This window comes from Balaenoptera physalus (assembly GCF_965194825.1).
Source record: "Balaenoptera physalus genome assembly, chromosome: 3".
In the NCBI taxonomy this organism is placed as follows: Eukaryota; Metazoa; Chordata; class Mammalia; order Artiodactyla; family Balaenopteridae; genus Balaenoptera; species Balaenoptera physalus.
The window spans coordinates 60,826,727-60,840,078 of NC_138890.1; the positions used below are offsets into that span (position 1 = coordinate 60,826,727).

At 58.2% G+C, this 13,352-nt stretch overlaps 1 protein-coding gene across 3 annotated transcripts in view; it reads right to left on the reverse strand.

Annotated features, from left to right (window-relative positions):
* Positions 1–904: 904 nt before the first annotated feature.
* CXXC5 (CXXC finger protein 5) overlaps positions 905–13,352 on the reverse strand; it is a 33,921-nt gene continuing 21,473 nt past the window's right edge. For all 3 annotated transcript variants that reach the window (XM_082454282.1, XM_082454280.1, XM_082454281.1), the window contains exons 2-3: positions 3,408–4,486; positions 905–1,953 (exon numbers count right to left, since the gene is read on the reverse strand). In XM_082454282.1, the coding sequence (XP_082310408.1) occupies positions 1,909–1,953; positions 3,408–4,325 (963 nt within the window). In that variant the 5' untranslated portion in view covers positions 4,326–4,486 and the 3' untranslated portion in view covers positions 905–1,908. The remainder of the gene's footprint in view (positions 1,954–3,407; positions 4,487–13,352) is intronic.

The following is a 13,352-nucleotide window of genomic DNA, read 5'->3' on the forward strand; positions in this document are numbered from 1 at the left end:
AGAAGTTGCCCCTTTGTCATCCCGAAAGCCCTCACCCACCTGAAGCCAGGCCCCAACATGGTCAGGAAGTCCTTCCTCAAGTCGAGCTTCATCTCAGTCAGGCTCAGAGCAGCTGGGTGGGGAGAACTCCTCCTGGTCAAGTGGATGAGAGGCCGCATCCTGCATACGTCCAGCCTCTGTGATGTCCAGGGCTGGGGCGTGCAGCTGCCACCCCTTCCTGTTCAGGTTGCCCTGGCCTAGACCACGCGGCTGTGTGGTGACTTCCCCAGACATGTGGTCTTGGAGGTCCCAGACGACCTTGTGCCAACAACCTTTTGGTGGGGGCGGGGGGTGTGTGTGTGGGGTGGATGCCAAGAGCCAAAGCCAGGGACACGTCCAGGCCTGAAGGGGGGTACGTGGGGGTGACTGTGTGTGTGTGTGTGTGCCAGGCACAGCCAGGTCCCCATGAACCTGGGCTAAAACTGATCCCTGGAGATTCACCTTACTAGATCCCTGCAAGGAAGAACAAATAAGAACCTGAACAGGTAGCTCAGTCCCCACCCCCAGCCAGTACTGCTGGCTCCTTTGCACTGATCGGACCTGATGACTTCAGGTGAACAGAGAAGGTGGCCCCAGGTAAGTGAAGGTCCCTGGAGGTCCAGATCCTGAGGTAGGGGGTACAATCAGGCAGGTGAGGTGCTCCAGTACCGGCCACTTCCAGATGAAGAGCATTTCCATCTCGTCAGCCAGGGCTGCTCCTACTTGCCCCCCTTCTGGATCCAGACGGCCTCACTTCCCAGGAGATCCCTACTCTAAATGTCCCTGGGCCATCCTTCCTCCTTCCCAAGATAGTCCCAGACAACCGCTGTCCAGCAACAGCCCCCAAGCCGGGCCCCAAAACCGGAGAGCAAGAAGCCAGTGGTGCTTCGTGACACAAACATGCATTCGTTTTATTCACAAAACAGCCTGGTTTCCTAAAACAATACAAACAGCATGTTCATCAGCAGGAAGCTGGCCATGGGCAAGGGGGCCCAGGCCACCGGGGGACCCTGGGCACCCACCCCCACCAGCAGGGGGCCACGCAAAGAGGCCCTTTCTTCTGTTGCCATTAGTGAGGCCAGAAAAAAAGGGCTTATTTTCTCTAAGGGAAGTAGCCAGGATCAGAAATATCGAGACATGAGCTTCCCAGATCTCAATGGATAAACGAACAGAACTTTCGTTTTTGCAAAATCATCACTGTTAGGGTTGGGGGTGTCCCATTCTGGGGACCGCGGGTACAACGAGGCTGGCCTGGGCCCGGGGGGTGGGTGGGCTGCTCCCTCCCGCTCTGTGAGCTCCTTGCGGCAGCTCCGCACGCGTGGATGGATACAGAGGGGCTTCGACACGGCGCCATCAACATTCTCTTTATAAACGTGAGTGGATTCTCCAGGCAAACTATGCACTATTTCATGGTTGGAAAGAATCAAAGGAAGTTTAAATGAGGGTGGAGTTAAACTGTGCTAAATTACAGTAGTGCTTATTAGTAACTAGATTTCAAAAGGTTACAGAAAATTTACATTCTCTACACAAAAACTGCATCTCCTGCACAGACAACATCGACATCGACACAGGAAGGAAACTGATTGTCCATTCTCTGCCCAGGAAGTCTCGGTACTTTACAGATTCATCTTTACCTCTTTTTGTTGTTGTTGTTTTTCTTCCGAAAAAGCAGTTAAATTTTTTTCTTTTCTTTTTCTTTTTATACTAGGGACGTGGAGATGTTAAAACGACAACAAAAAATATATATATAAAAACAGGAATGAAATCTGTGAGAGAATATTTTTGGTTCTAAAGACGGGTGCATCCGTTTGTCTTCGCCCGAATCCCTTGCCGGAGACCACACGAGCAGTGACATTGCACGGAGAGGGCAGCTTTGGGTTCCCGCCGCCGTCACTGAAACCACCGGAAGGCGGCTCCCGTCGGAAGCATCACCTTCTGGCGGGGGCGGGAGACAAAAACAAGGAGAGAGTTCAGTCAGGGTCCGGCTGGGCCTGGTGCAAAGACGTTCCCCCGTGGATGGCCTCATGACGGAGGAATGGGCATGGAGTAAAAGCAGCCACCCCTTGGAGTTCCTGCCATCCTGGCCAGGCCAGAGAAGCCTGACCCGCTGGGCCACCGGAGAGCCTGGAGCACCGTGAGGCCTCCTGAGCCACTGTGCCCAGGAACCCTCCTTCCAGACGGCAAGACCCCTTTCCCTGGTCCAAAGGCTACAAGCGGCAGGTGGCCATGATGCATCTGGGAGTTGTGTTCACGTTTCTGTCGAATGAGTGTGTATGCGTGTGCACTGGACGCATACAAGGATGTGTGCCTTGAGCTATGCTACAGTGTGTGTGTGTGTGTGTGTGTGTGTGTATCTGTCTGTCTCTACATGAGAGGCGAGCGGGTGCCTTCGTGTGCATACAGGTGTGTTTTCTGGGCAGGAGAACAGATACGAGGTTTGGGGCTGCGGTGAGTTGGGGGGGATAGCCATTGCTGGGATGCCATTATTGTTTTCCAACCATTCTGGACATTTGCGTCAAGCCCACTCGTGGAGGGGCAGGGACAGGGCAGGGACAGCAGGCTGAAAAGATGCTTTTGTACCCAGGCCTAGCACCACAGCTAGGCTCTCATGGCTGGGGGCATGGGGACAGGCCCTGCCATGGGGGTGGAGAGAAAGCAGCATGGGAACCCTTCTGCCTTCTCAAAGCCAATCCCATAGCAGACAGGCTTTACCCACATCCCAGGCTCAAGCCACCCTCTAACTCCAGGCCCATAGGAACCCTGGCCATCAACTATGCAGCCAGACTCAACTTGGGGCCTCCAGGCACCCCAAATCGGTCAGCTAGGTACCTAGCGCTAGGGTCTTCCAGGCCTCAGAGCACAGCAGTCAGCACTGGAGCTGCTCTATCCTTGGGTGGCCTTGGGGGAAAGGCTGGGCTCTGAAGGGGCAAATGAAGGACTTATCCCTCAAAGCCAGAGGGTCTACAGGACAGAACCCCTCATATGGAGCAGGGGAGAGTCCCAAAATCTTAGGTCACAGACTGGAAGCTTTAGGACACGTTTGAAAGTCAGAGACTTAAGACCTGTGTGGGAATCTCAATACCTGACCCAGAACTCCAGGAGGGGTTCAGAATCCCGGGGCCTGGTGGGATTCTGCTAGGTCCCTGCCTGGAATTACATGCTTGCCTAGGTTGCAGACTACAACCTAAGGGCATCTCGGGATGTGGCTCTGACTCTTGGGGCAGTGAACTGGTGTCTCGGAGCCTGGCCTAGGACCCCAGAGCCCAGGGACAGGCCGGGCATCCCCCAGACACTTGCCCAGGCAGGAAAGGTGGGGATGGGGGTGGGGGTGGGTTTGGACTGCCAGACAGACCCAAGAGCCCACACACCTCCCTCTAAGGCGCCGTTACCTCCAGAGCAGCGGAAGGCTTCTTTTTGAGTTCCTCACATTTTCTGAATTTGCAAATCTGATGGCCAGTCTTTCGGTTCCTACAACTGCTGCACTGCTCGCAGTTGATGCGCCGCCGGCAGGGCGCACACATGCCGCAGCGTTTCCTTTTCTTCTTGCCCGAGCTGATGGCGGACGCCAGCTCTCCCTGCATGGGGTACTCGGCCAGGCCGGCCATGTGCAGCGCGCTCTCAGCCAGGAACACGCCCGCCGGGGTCATGATGAAGAGGCCCGGGTTGATGGGAAAGGCGCCCAGGTAGGGGAAGTCGGACTGGCCGTTGAGGGCTTCGGCGCCCGCCACGGCCTCCATGTCGGGCAGGCCAGCGCCCGCCTCGCTCATCAGCGGTAGGTGCTCCTGCACCACGCGCTTCAGCATCTCCGTGGACTGCGCGAACTGCTGCAGCGTCAGCTGTCCCTCAGCTGCCAGCTCCGTGGCCCGCTCTGCCTTGCTCAGCAGGCTGGCCACAGCACCACTTTTGTGCTTTGAGGTAGGGTTGCTTTTGTCCACAGCCATGGCCGCCGCCAGGTCGTGCCCATTGGCCAACAGGGAGGCAGCGGCTGCGGCCGCGGCAGCCTTTTCGGCAGACTCCCCGCCCATCATGCTGCCACCGCCACTGCCACCGCTGCCCCCAAAGGAGGAGTAGTGGGAGAGAGGGCGGGAGCGACGCAGGCTCTTGTTGAGGGGTTCGCTGATGATGCCGCTCTTGTTCCGGCGCTCAGGGGGTGGTGCGTCATCTGCCACCGAGGCTGGCGCAGCAGCCGCCACCGCTGCACTCTTGTCTGCCACTCCCGCCTTTGGACCGCTGCCACTGCTGCCATTGGCGTTGCTGCCGCTGCTGCTACCGCCAGTGTCCTGGGGGCCACTGCCGAGGCTCGACATGGTGGGGCCGAGGCCCAGACCCCGCTGGTGGGGGAACCTGCCAACTGCGGGGAGTCCACAGATGAGCACCGGGGTCCTGCCGCCCACGACAGAGATGCCTGGTGGGCTTTGCTGCTCAGCGCAGGCACATGGTCAGGCGTCCACGTGGAAGTGTCTTCACTCTGTCGGGACAAGAGGATACAGGGTCAGGGCCTCCTCCAACACCAGCTGTATCGCCACTGTAACCACCACAGCCTGGCTAGGCATTCATTCAGTGCCAGCCACAGTTAGGAATTTCTAATTTGTACTATCTCAGTTAAGACTCACAAGAAACCCACAAGTAGTGGCTAGTAATATCCTATTTCATAGGTGAGGAAGACAAGGTTTGGGAGAAGAACTGACTAGCCCATGGATACACAGCCACCAAGTGGCACGGTGGAGGCTCAGCTGGGTCTCCCTCTGCCCTGCCAGGGTCTGGGAAGACCCGATGGAGGCAGGCAGTCCTTCCTGTGCTGGGGGTAGGAGAGAGCGGGAGAACTTTATTAACCTCAGAGGTTACCCTCTGCTTCCTCATCTTTCACTGATGCTACTATGGAGAAGAGGGGTGGGCACAGTCTCTGAACAGCTTGGAGATGCAGACCAAAAAGTATGGGAAGCTGCCCATGGATGCTCATTAGAGATTGCTAATACACATTAATTATCTCAAGGCCCTGGCAAGTTCTGCAGGTAAAGGAAACTGACTTTGTTTAACAGAGTTTGCCAAATAGAGCACAGAACCCTTATTTCAAGGAGCACGTACCCTCCTGCTAGAGGGCAGGCAGCAGTGTGCCAGGGGACAAGCCTTCTCCCGCAAGAGCAGGGCGGTGGGGTTGGGTGGGGGGCTTGTGCACACATCAGCACACACTTCCCTCTCTCTCTCTAACCTCGGGACCCACTCTTGTCTCTACTCAGGCCTCACTGCTATGTGCCGGCCTGGCTCCCAGATGGGTCTGGATGGAGGTCCCAGTGAGAGCAGAGAGGACTGTGGGCCCGAGGGACCTCTGGCTGCTGCAAGCTGGGACCGAGAGTAGGTGCAACCCTCTAGGGAATGGAGCCTGTTCTTCAGCCACGCCCATGTGTCTGAGGTGCCCCTTCCCAGGACAGAGCCTGTTCTGCTCAGGCCCCAAGACTAAGGCATGTGAGCAGCCAGGCTCCTTGGCCAGGAGCTCTAGAAGGAACTGTTCCAGATGGAGCCGAGTGGTAGTTTCCTCATCAGCCCTGGCTCTCTAGCGTCTGCCTGCCACGGCCCAGCAACCCCCAGGAGAGGGGTGGGAGGACGGGGCCCAGCCCCGAGCAGCTGGCGACTCAAGGGGGAGGCGCACATCTGGCTGGGCCTGTCCGGCCCTGGGCTTAGGGGCGGCACACACTGCATCTTTGTCCCCAGGCAACCCCACCATCCCCCAGTCACAGGACTCAGCCTGGCCCGGGAGGTCATCTAGTCCAACCCTGCACACTTACAGAAGGGGAAATCGAGGGCGCGAGCAGGCAGGGTCCCTGGCCCAGGACTGCTCAGGAGTGGCCACGAGGAGGAGTGAGTGCAGGCGAGGGAAAAGCTCTGTCTCCAGGGTTAGGTGAACGGCAGGCATCAGCAGCCAGCCAGCCACTCCCTGCCTCTCCCCAGCAGGCACTGGCCCACCTAAGCTCCTTCCTAGTGAAGGTGGATGGGTGGTGAGGAAGAGCTGGGCCAGCTGGCAGATTCCACCAGGACAAACCCAGGAGGGTCAGGCAGAGTGTCCAGACTGGGCTGGGGGTGTCACAGAGGTCAGATCGTAGTAAGAGGAAGGGGGTCACCCATACCCCAGGATTGCTGTGCTCCGTTCTACCTCCTAAGGGCCAAGCCCAGGCTGGCTGTTGGGCCCCTGTCCTCAGAGATCAGTACCCCTCCAGGCATCAGTGACCCTGGCTAGGTGTTGGGGACGAGGGCCAGTGAGATCAGGGCCAGAGACTGTCATGCCAAGTCACCTAGCCCTTGCCCATCCGAGCTCAGCTGCTCTGCCCTGGACCACAGCCCCAGGAGCCCCAGACACAGGCTGAGGGGAGAAGACAGAAGAAGGCAGACGCCCACGGGCTGGAGATGTGGGGAGGGAAGCCGTCTGCGCCCTAGCCCCTCTGTGTGTCCCCCGCCTCTGCGGCCTGCTGGCTGGTGGCAGAAATCGATAGCTGCATTAACGCTGCTCTTGCTCTACTCCCTCCCTCCTCCCAGTTCCAGGATCTGGCTCTGCGTGTGGGGCGGGCAGGTCAATTAGAAGTCAGCTCCCTCTGACACAGACACAGCCGGGCCTGCTTTCAGGGCTGGCACTCTGGCTAAGTCTCTCTGCTTCTGTCTCCATCCCGAGTCTCTCTTGGTGGGGACCTAATCTCATGTTCTGTTCATCTCTGGCCTCCTCTTCGAATCTCTCTGATCTTTCATTTTTCTGTCCTTCCTCAGGGACAACTCCCCCCAGCCACGCCCCACTCCCCCCAACCCCAGGTCCTGGGACATGCTGACTTTGGGCCCAGAGGACGTGATATGTCATTGAACAGGTACTGCAGGCAGAACACTGGTTTGTCAGCCTCAGAAAGTGAAGGCGGGGAGGGTACACGAGGGGGACTGGCACACAGGGCAACTCAAACCCCAGAGTGGACAGATACCAACGTCTAGTCCCCAAAGCCTGGTCCCCAACCAAGCCTGTTCCAGATCTGTCCCTGTACCTGGCTCATCTCCTTCAGATCCTGGGAAAAGCTGATGCCCTTGTCCCAGTGGACCACTGACCACAGGGCTCACGTGCCCTACTCATGGAAGGGGAGGACATAAGAGAAGACCTTCTCCCAGGCCCCGGCCTCTACTGCAGGGCACACAGCAACCCCCTCCCAGGCCAGGAAGGGCCTGGCAGTGCCCAGGCGGCAGGGGAGGAGCTGGGGCTGCGTTGAAGCGGAGCGGGAATGAGCGGGAGGGAAAGCTGGCGGGCAGGCGGGCGGCGGCGGGCGCATCCATCATCGGCCCTGCCAGGAACGCATCCAGCCCCCAAAAAGAAATACTGCGCCTGAGGAGGGACAACAAAGGGCTCCGTTTCATCAGTAATGCGGAGCCAGCGCCCCGCCGCCCCGCCAGCCGCGGTCAGCCCACAAAGGACCCCTTTGTCCATGCAGGAGCCGGGCCGGCCGGGAGCTGGGACCAGGGGCTGACGGGCGGGGACAGAGCCCAGGGGGCGGGGGTGAGGGGGGGAACCCAGGCATAGAGAGCTGGGGGGCAGAGGGGGACATGGGGCCAGAAGAATAGAGACAGGTGGTGGGGACAGAGGATCACGAGACAAGAGGACTCGAGGAGTGGGGTCAGAGAAAGGGACTGAGAGAGGACAGGGCAAAGGGTCAAGGTTAGAGGACAGAGCATCATAGGGAACACAGACTGAGGCAACTGGGCTCAGAGACTAGAGGATCTGAGAGACATGGAAACAGAGCCCTGAGGAGACAGTCCCAGATGCAAGGACCTGGGGACCAAGAGAAGGCAGGTGGACATGCCTACAGGAGAGGCAGGCAGAGGCAGAGGTCGGGGGAGCCCAGATGAGACCCAGCTTGTCTCGAGCCCCAGCCCACTCTGGCCCAAAGCCTGGGAGGAGAAAGGAAGGAGGGCTGGGGGTCAGTGGGTTCCTGGTCTCAGGGCCAGGCTGTGGGCCCTACCTCCTATGGGCTGGAGCTCACTTGGCTGAGCTGGGAAGTGAGGGACAGTCAAAGCTGGGGCCCCTCTCCTGACAGTGGAACCACCTCTGCCTCTACCCCCAGGCCCTGGTCAGCCCCAAAAGACATGGGACACCGTCCCTCCCTAACCAGCTCTCACCGACTCTCAGGCTCCCTTAACTAACCGACCCTATCCGCTAGCATTTATTGAGCACCTACTGTGTCCCAGGCCCTGTACTCTTATGCTTTACCTGTCTTCTCTCCCTCCTTGACTCCTCCCCAGTACTCAGGGAAAAAGGAACTATTAACCAATTTCAGAGATGAGGAAACTGAGGCTCAGGGAGGTTCAAGCTGTCAGGCCAAGGTCAAACAGCCGGTGCCCAGTAGGGCTAGAACTTGAACCCAGAGCCAAAGTGTTAGTCACCCTGCTCTGTGACTGCCTTTGTTCTGCCAGGGAAAGGTGACCCAGCTACCCCGAGGCTGCCCCCACCCCCACAGGTTGTTACCATGCCCGTCACCTTTACATGGTCAGGGGGATGAGCTGTCACAGACCCCAGGGGAGTGTCCCCACCTGCGGGGCTCGGAGATACCCAAGCAGGAACCCGGAATGCTGGGCCAGTGACATCATAATGCCAGCTGGCAATGAGGTCACCAGAGGTGGTGGCAGAGCTCTCACTCCACCCTCAGTGCCAGGGGAGCCAGGATTCATCCCCAGCAGGGCTCTGTCCTGAGCCCTTCAGGCCACACAGCAATGGTGGAGGGAGGCAGGACAGGCAGGCACTGTGGGGTGGGATAGTGCTGTCTGCATGGAGACATGCACACAGGTGGCCACAGTGAGATGTTCTAGATGTTCAGTTGCACACAGCCTGCACTACCTACCTGATAGCGGCCCCATGCTCTGTGCTCCTGGGGGGACAGTGCAGGATACAGACGCACAGCTCTGGAGGGGTATGCAGGAGCTGGGCTGATGGTCACATGAACTGATGTGAAAAGAGAGAGCGGGAAGGGGACTGAGTGGGGCAAGGGGACCTTTCTGGAGGAAGGGGCTGCTTAGCCTGTGAGTTAAGGATACGGAGAGGTTACCAAAGGAGACATGAACCTGAAAGCGTTCCTAAGAAATGGGGAAGTGGGTGTGAGGTGTGGCTATGAGGTTGGCAGGGTCCCAACGGGGTGGGGCTTGAGGTCAAGGGCAGGATTTTTTTTAACAGATTTGCTGAGGTACAATTTTTACTTACTATAAAATTCACCCATTCAATGGTTTTTAGTAAATTTACAGAGTTGTGCAACTATCACCAATACCAACGGCAGAGTTTGCACAAGGCACCATCCCTCCCCTACTCCTCTGCTGGCTGGAATAGCCTCCCAGCTGTCCTGCCTGCTGAAGGAAGGCTTCCTGGAAGAGGTGGCATTTCATCAGGGCCTTCAGGACGCCAGGCACTGGCCCAGCAGAGCCCGCCATCGTCTATGTAGGCCCGGGTTGCAGACTCACACACCCTGGCTCATCGCACCCTTCCCCACACTTCCGTGCCCACTCCTGACATCCCTGCTACACCCCTTCACGCCCCTCCAGCCACCTTGATGGGCTGGTGGTGTCCTTGTTCTCCAACGGAGGCAAGATGGACAGACTGACTGATGGTGGGCAGGCCAGTGGTGGCGGGGAGGGCAGACCACAGGCTACGGTGGTTGAACTGAGCTGAGCAATTGGGTGTGTGTGTGGGGGGGTTTCCATCTCTGATTTCCATGATTCAGCCTGGGGAGTTTCCAGAGGGAAAAAAAAGCCCTACTCAGGCCCAGGGAGACACACATAGGGACACTGGTCTTGGAGGCCAGGAGAAATGCAGGCCCCACTGGAGAGGACAGGGCACATATCCAGCTACGGATGGACACACACATACAAGGACACATTGACCACTGTTAGCACCCAGCAGATGGCCTGGGGTGGGACACGCCCTCAATACCACTAGGGCCTCCCTAAGACTAACACCCCAAGACCAACTGCCAAGGACAGAATGGGGGTGAGGGCTGCAATCCTATTTCCCTGACTCCATACCCCCTGGCCTTTTATGCCCCTCTTCTCAAGGCAGGCTCAACCCCCTTGCCTGAGAACTGAAACATGCTGCTGAGAAAACCCAGGAGTATAGGGGGCTCTGTTCGCCCTTACAGAGCTCCCAAAAGCAGCCGGAGGAGGGGATAAACCCATTTCATGGACAAAAAACACTGAGGTCCCGGGCAGGAGGTATTCCCTGACCTGGGGCTCTGGGGAACAAGACAGGGGTCCTGGGACACCTCTGATAAAGACAAGGCCTGCCTCAACAGGTACCTCCTTTGGGCCAGGTTCCTTCTCTGGAAGAGTCAAAGGACCCGGAGGGCCCTCCTTGCTGTGTGACCGTGGCATATGGCCTCTGAGCCAGTTTCCCCATCTGTAACATGGCACCACGAGGATAACAGCTAACATGTATGGAGACCTTCCTATGTGCCAGACAATGGACATAGCTTGTCTCATCGAACCCTCATACCCACTTTCTGAAGGAAGTACTATGATTGCCCCATTTAGAACAGGCAGTTTGATAAGCAACTGTGATCTGGAGAAAATGATGGCCTCCCTGTTTGGGAGCTCCTGGGTCTTAGACTAAGGTTTCCTAAAGTGGAGATGTCTGAGCTGACACTAGCCTGGGATCAGAGCCCACACACTTACTTAGGACCTCCCTCCTGGTGGGCCTCACCACTGGACAAGCCAGGGAAAGCCAGCTCAGAGATATGTGGGCCAAGGAATTGGTGGGGACAGGGCACATATCCATAGGGCTGGCCAGGGGACTGAGTCTGCAGGCCCAGGTCTGTGGCTCCATCCTGTCCCTTCCTGTTGACTTTGACACCCTGCCCCACACTGAGCCTCAGTTTCCATCTGTAAAATGGAGAAGAATGGTTCTTGTTCCTCACCCCAAACTGCAGGAGCCATGAGCCCAGAGGGCCCCATGCGGAAGGAGGTGGAGAGATACAGAAAAAAGACTCCGGATAGTGAACACCCCCCACCCGCCCCCATCAGAGAGGCCAGAACTGGCTCTTGATGTGATTTTCAGATGGGGAAACTGAGGCCTGGAGAGAAGGGTTTTGAGCAGGCCACAGGGTTGGGACCAAGCCCCAGATGATGTGAGGCTTATTGGGGTGAGCGTTCAGACCCCTCCCTTTCCTATCTTCCCAGAGGACACGATAACAGCAGACCCTAATGATGAGCACTCACTCTCTGCCACGTATTGTGCTAAGCATCTCACATGCATTTTCCCACTGAATTCTCTCTGTAACTTGTTAACTAGTATTAGCCCCATTTACAGATGAGGCTCACCTGCCTAAGGTCACAAGGTCAATAAACGGCAGAGTCAGGATTTGAAACCAGGTCTCTATGACTCCAGGGCCTGGCTCTCCAACACTGGCCAAGGGCTCCGAGGCACGTTTTGGCTGGAGGGTGAGGTCCAGTTCAGCTCTCAGCCTAGGGGAACCCTCTAGGTTTCTCAAGGGTCCTGGGGGGTGGTTCTCAGGCTCTGGGCAAAACACGTCGGGATGCTGTTGCAGAGAAGTCTGCAGCTGTACCTTAGGGCCCAGGAAGACAGGGGAAGGGGCTGCGGGTGGGCCGGACGGGCCAGGCTGGGCCAGAGCTCCGGGCATTCCGGTGGCCTCCGCAGGAAGCAGAATGGGACGGAAACCGGCTCCTGCTCCTCCCCCAGAATCCTGCGGGCAGCCCAGCCGGCCTGCACAGAGGCCCTCTTTGTGCCGGCCCCAACCCGCCACCCGCGGCTGGCCCAGGGTTTTGAGTTTCCTGGGGGGTGGAGGCCCCCACCACTGCTAAACCTCCAGCTACCTCCCCCTCTCAGGGGCGGTCACAGCAGTCCGCAGCTGGAGGAGGAAGTGAGTGACGGCCAGGGCTACCCCAGAGACCCCGGTGGGCCTGAAGTCTGTCCACATCTCACTCCCCCAACACTTACACACCCTAATCAGGGGCTGGAGGTGGGCAGAGGGACCCAGAGACAGAGCCTGAGAGACTCCCCTGAGCCTGACCTCCCAGCCAGCGCCATCAAGCCCATCCTGACCCACACAGAACCCTCCCATTCCACTCCATCTCAGTGCTCTTGTGCCCAAGGTGGTGGACATCCATGGAGGCCGGCCAGGTGGGTAGGGTGGCCCATCTGTCAACCACCATTTCCTACTTTTCAGGGGCTCCCTGGACACACAGGGTGCATCAGAGGGGAAGCCTCAAGCTCACTTCAGCATCTCAGGGGACAAAAGCTCCTTGGGTGTTGTAACTGCTCAAGGAACACCAGGCCCCAAGGATTGGAGTGTGTATGGTGAAAGCAGCACTAGGGACAAGTATATCTGTGTGTGTCCACCTGGGAGGTGTGTCAGAAACCTGTGCACGCTGCATGCACGAGAGTGTGGGTGTGTGTGTGTACAGTCTCAGCTGTCACTCTGTGGGTTTGAGCACTGATGAACACATGGGGCTTAGATACCAGTGGAGGTGGAGGTCTCTGTGTGACTCCCCTGTGTGTATGAGTGGAATGTAGCTATCTGCATCTGTGGATGTATGCGTACGACCGAGTGTGCGTGTGTCCAAGTAGAGTGGTTTACGTGGTGGCTGGATGTTTGTGGGTTCTTCTGGCCTGTGAGGGTGTGCGCGCGCGCGTGCAGGCGTGCATGCGCTCACTGTGAATTGTCTCAGGGCCTCTGAAGGGTTCTGGGATGTGAGTCTGGGGCCCACCTGGCGTGGGGATGGTGCAGACAGGAACTGACGCCAGGTGCTGGGGCCCCTGTGGAAACAGGAAGTTGCCCACAGGTACGCCTGGGCTGTGGTGGAGGCTGGGCTCCGCCCAGGTTCAGTTTGTCCCCCTGAGAAACCAACCCAGGGTTCCAATGGCCAAGAACCTGTCCCAGCCCCAAGGGAGGCACCTGCCTTGTCTGCCGTTCAAGACCTGATGGCTCTGGCCAGCATCTGCCTGGCCTGAGCATGGAAAAAACTGGAAAACAAAAGCCCCCAGACCGCAGGCCCTCCCTGCAGAGGCGTGGGGGAGGCAGGCAAGAGGAGGGAGGCTGAGGAGGAGGGAGGGAGGTGGCGCTGCAGCCCCGGAACACAAAAATAATGAGGCGAGAGGGGCCATGGGGCCGAGCTGGCTGGTTCCGGAGTCGCTATCTGACCTTGACAGATGCCACAGCTGGGCGCCTGGAGAGGAGCCGCCGCCACAGTGCTGCCGAACAGCCCCCCCAACCCAACCCGCCACCTCCCCCAGGCTGGGCCGACGGAGGTTCAGGCAGGCCCCAGCCACAGGCAGCCACCCCACCAGGTGGGTGCAGGGAGACCTCAGGGTGCAA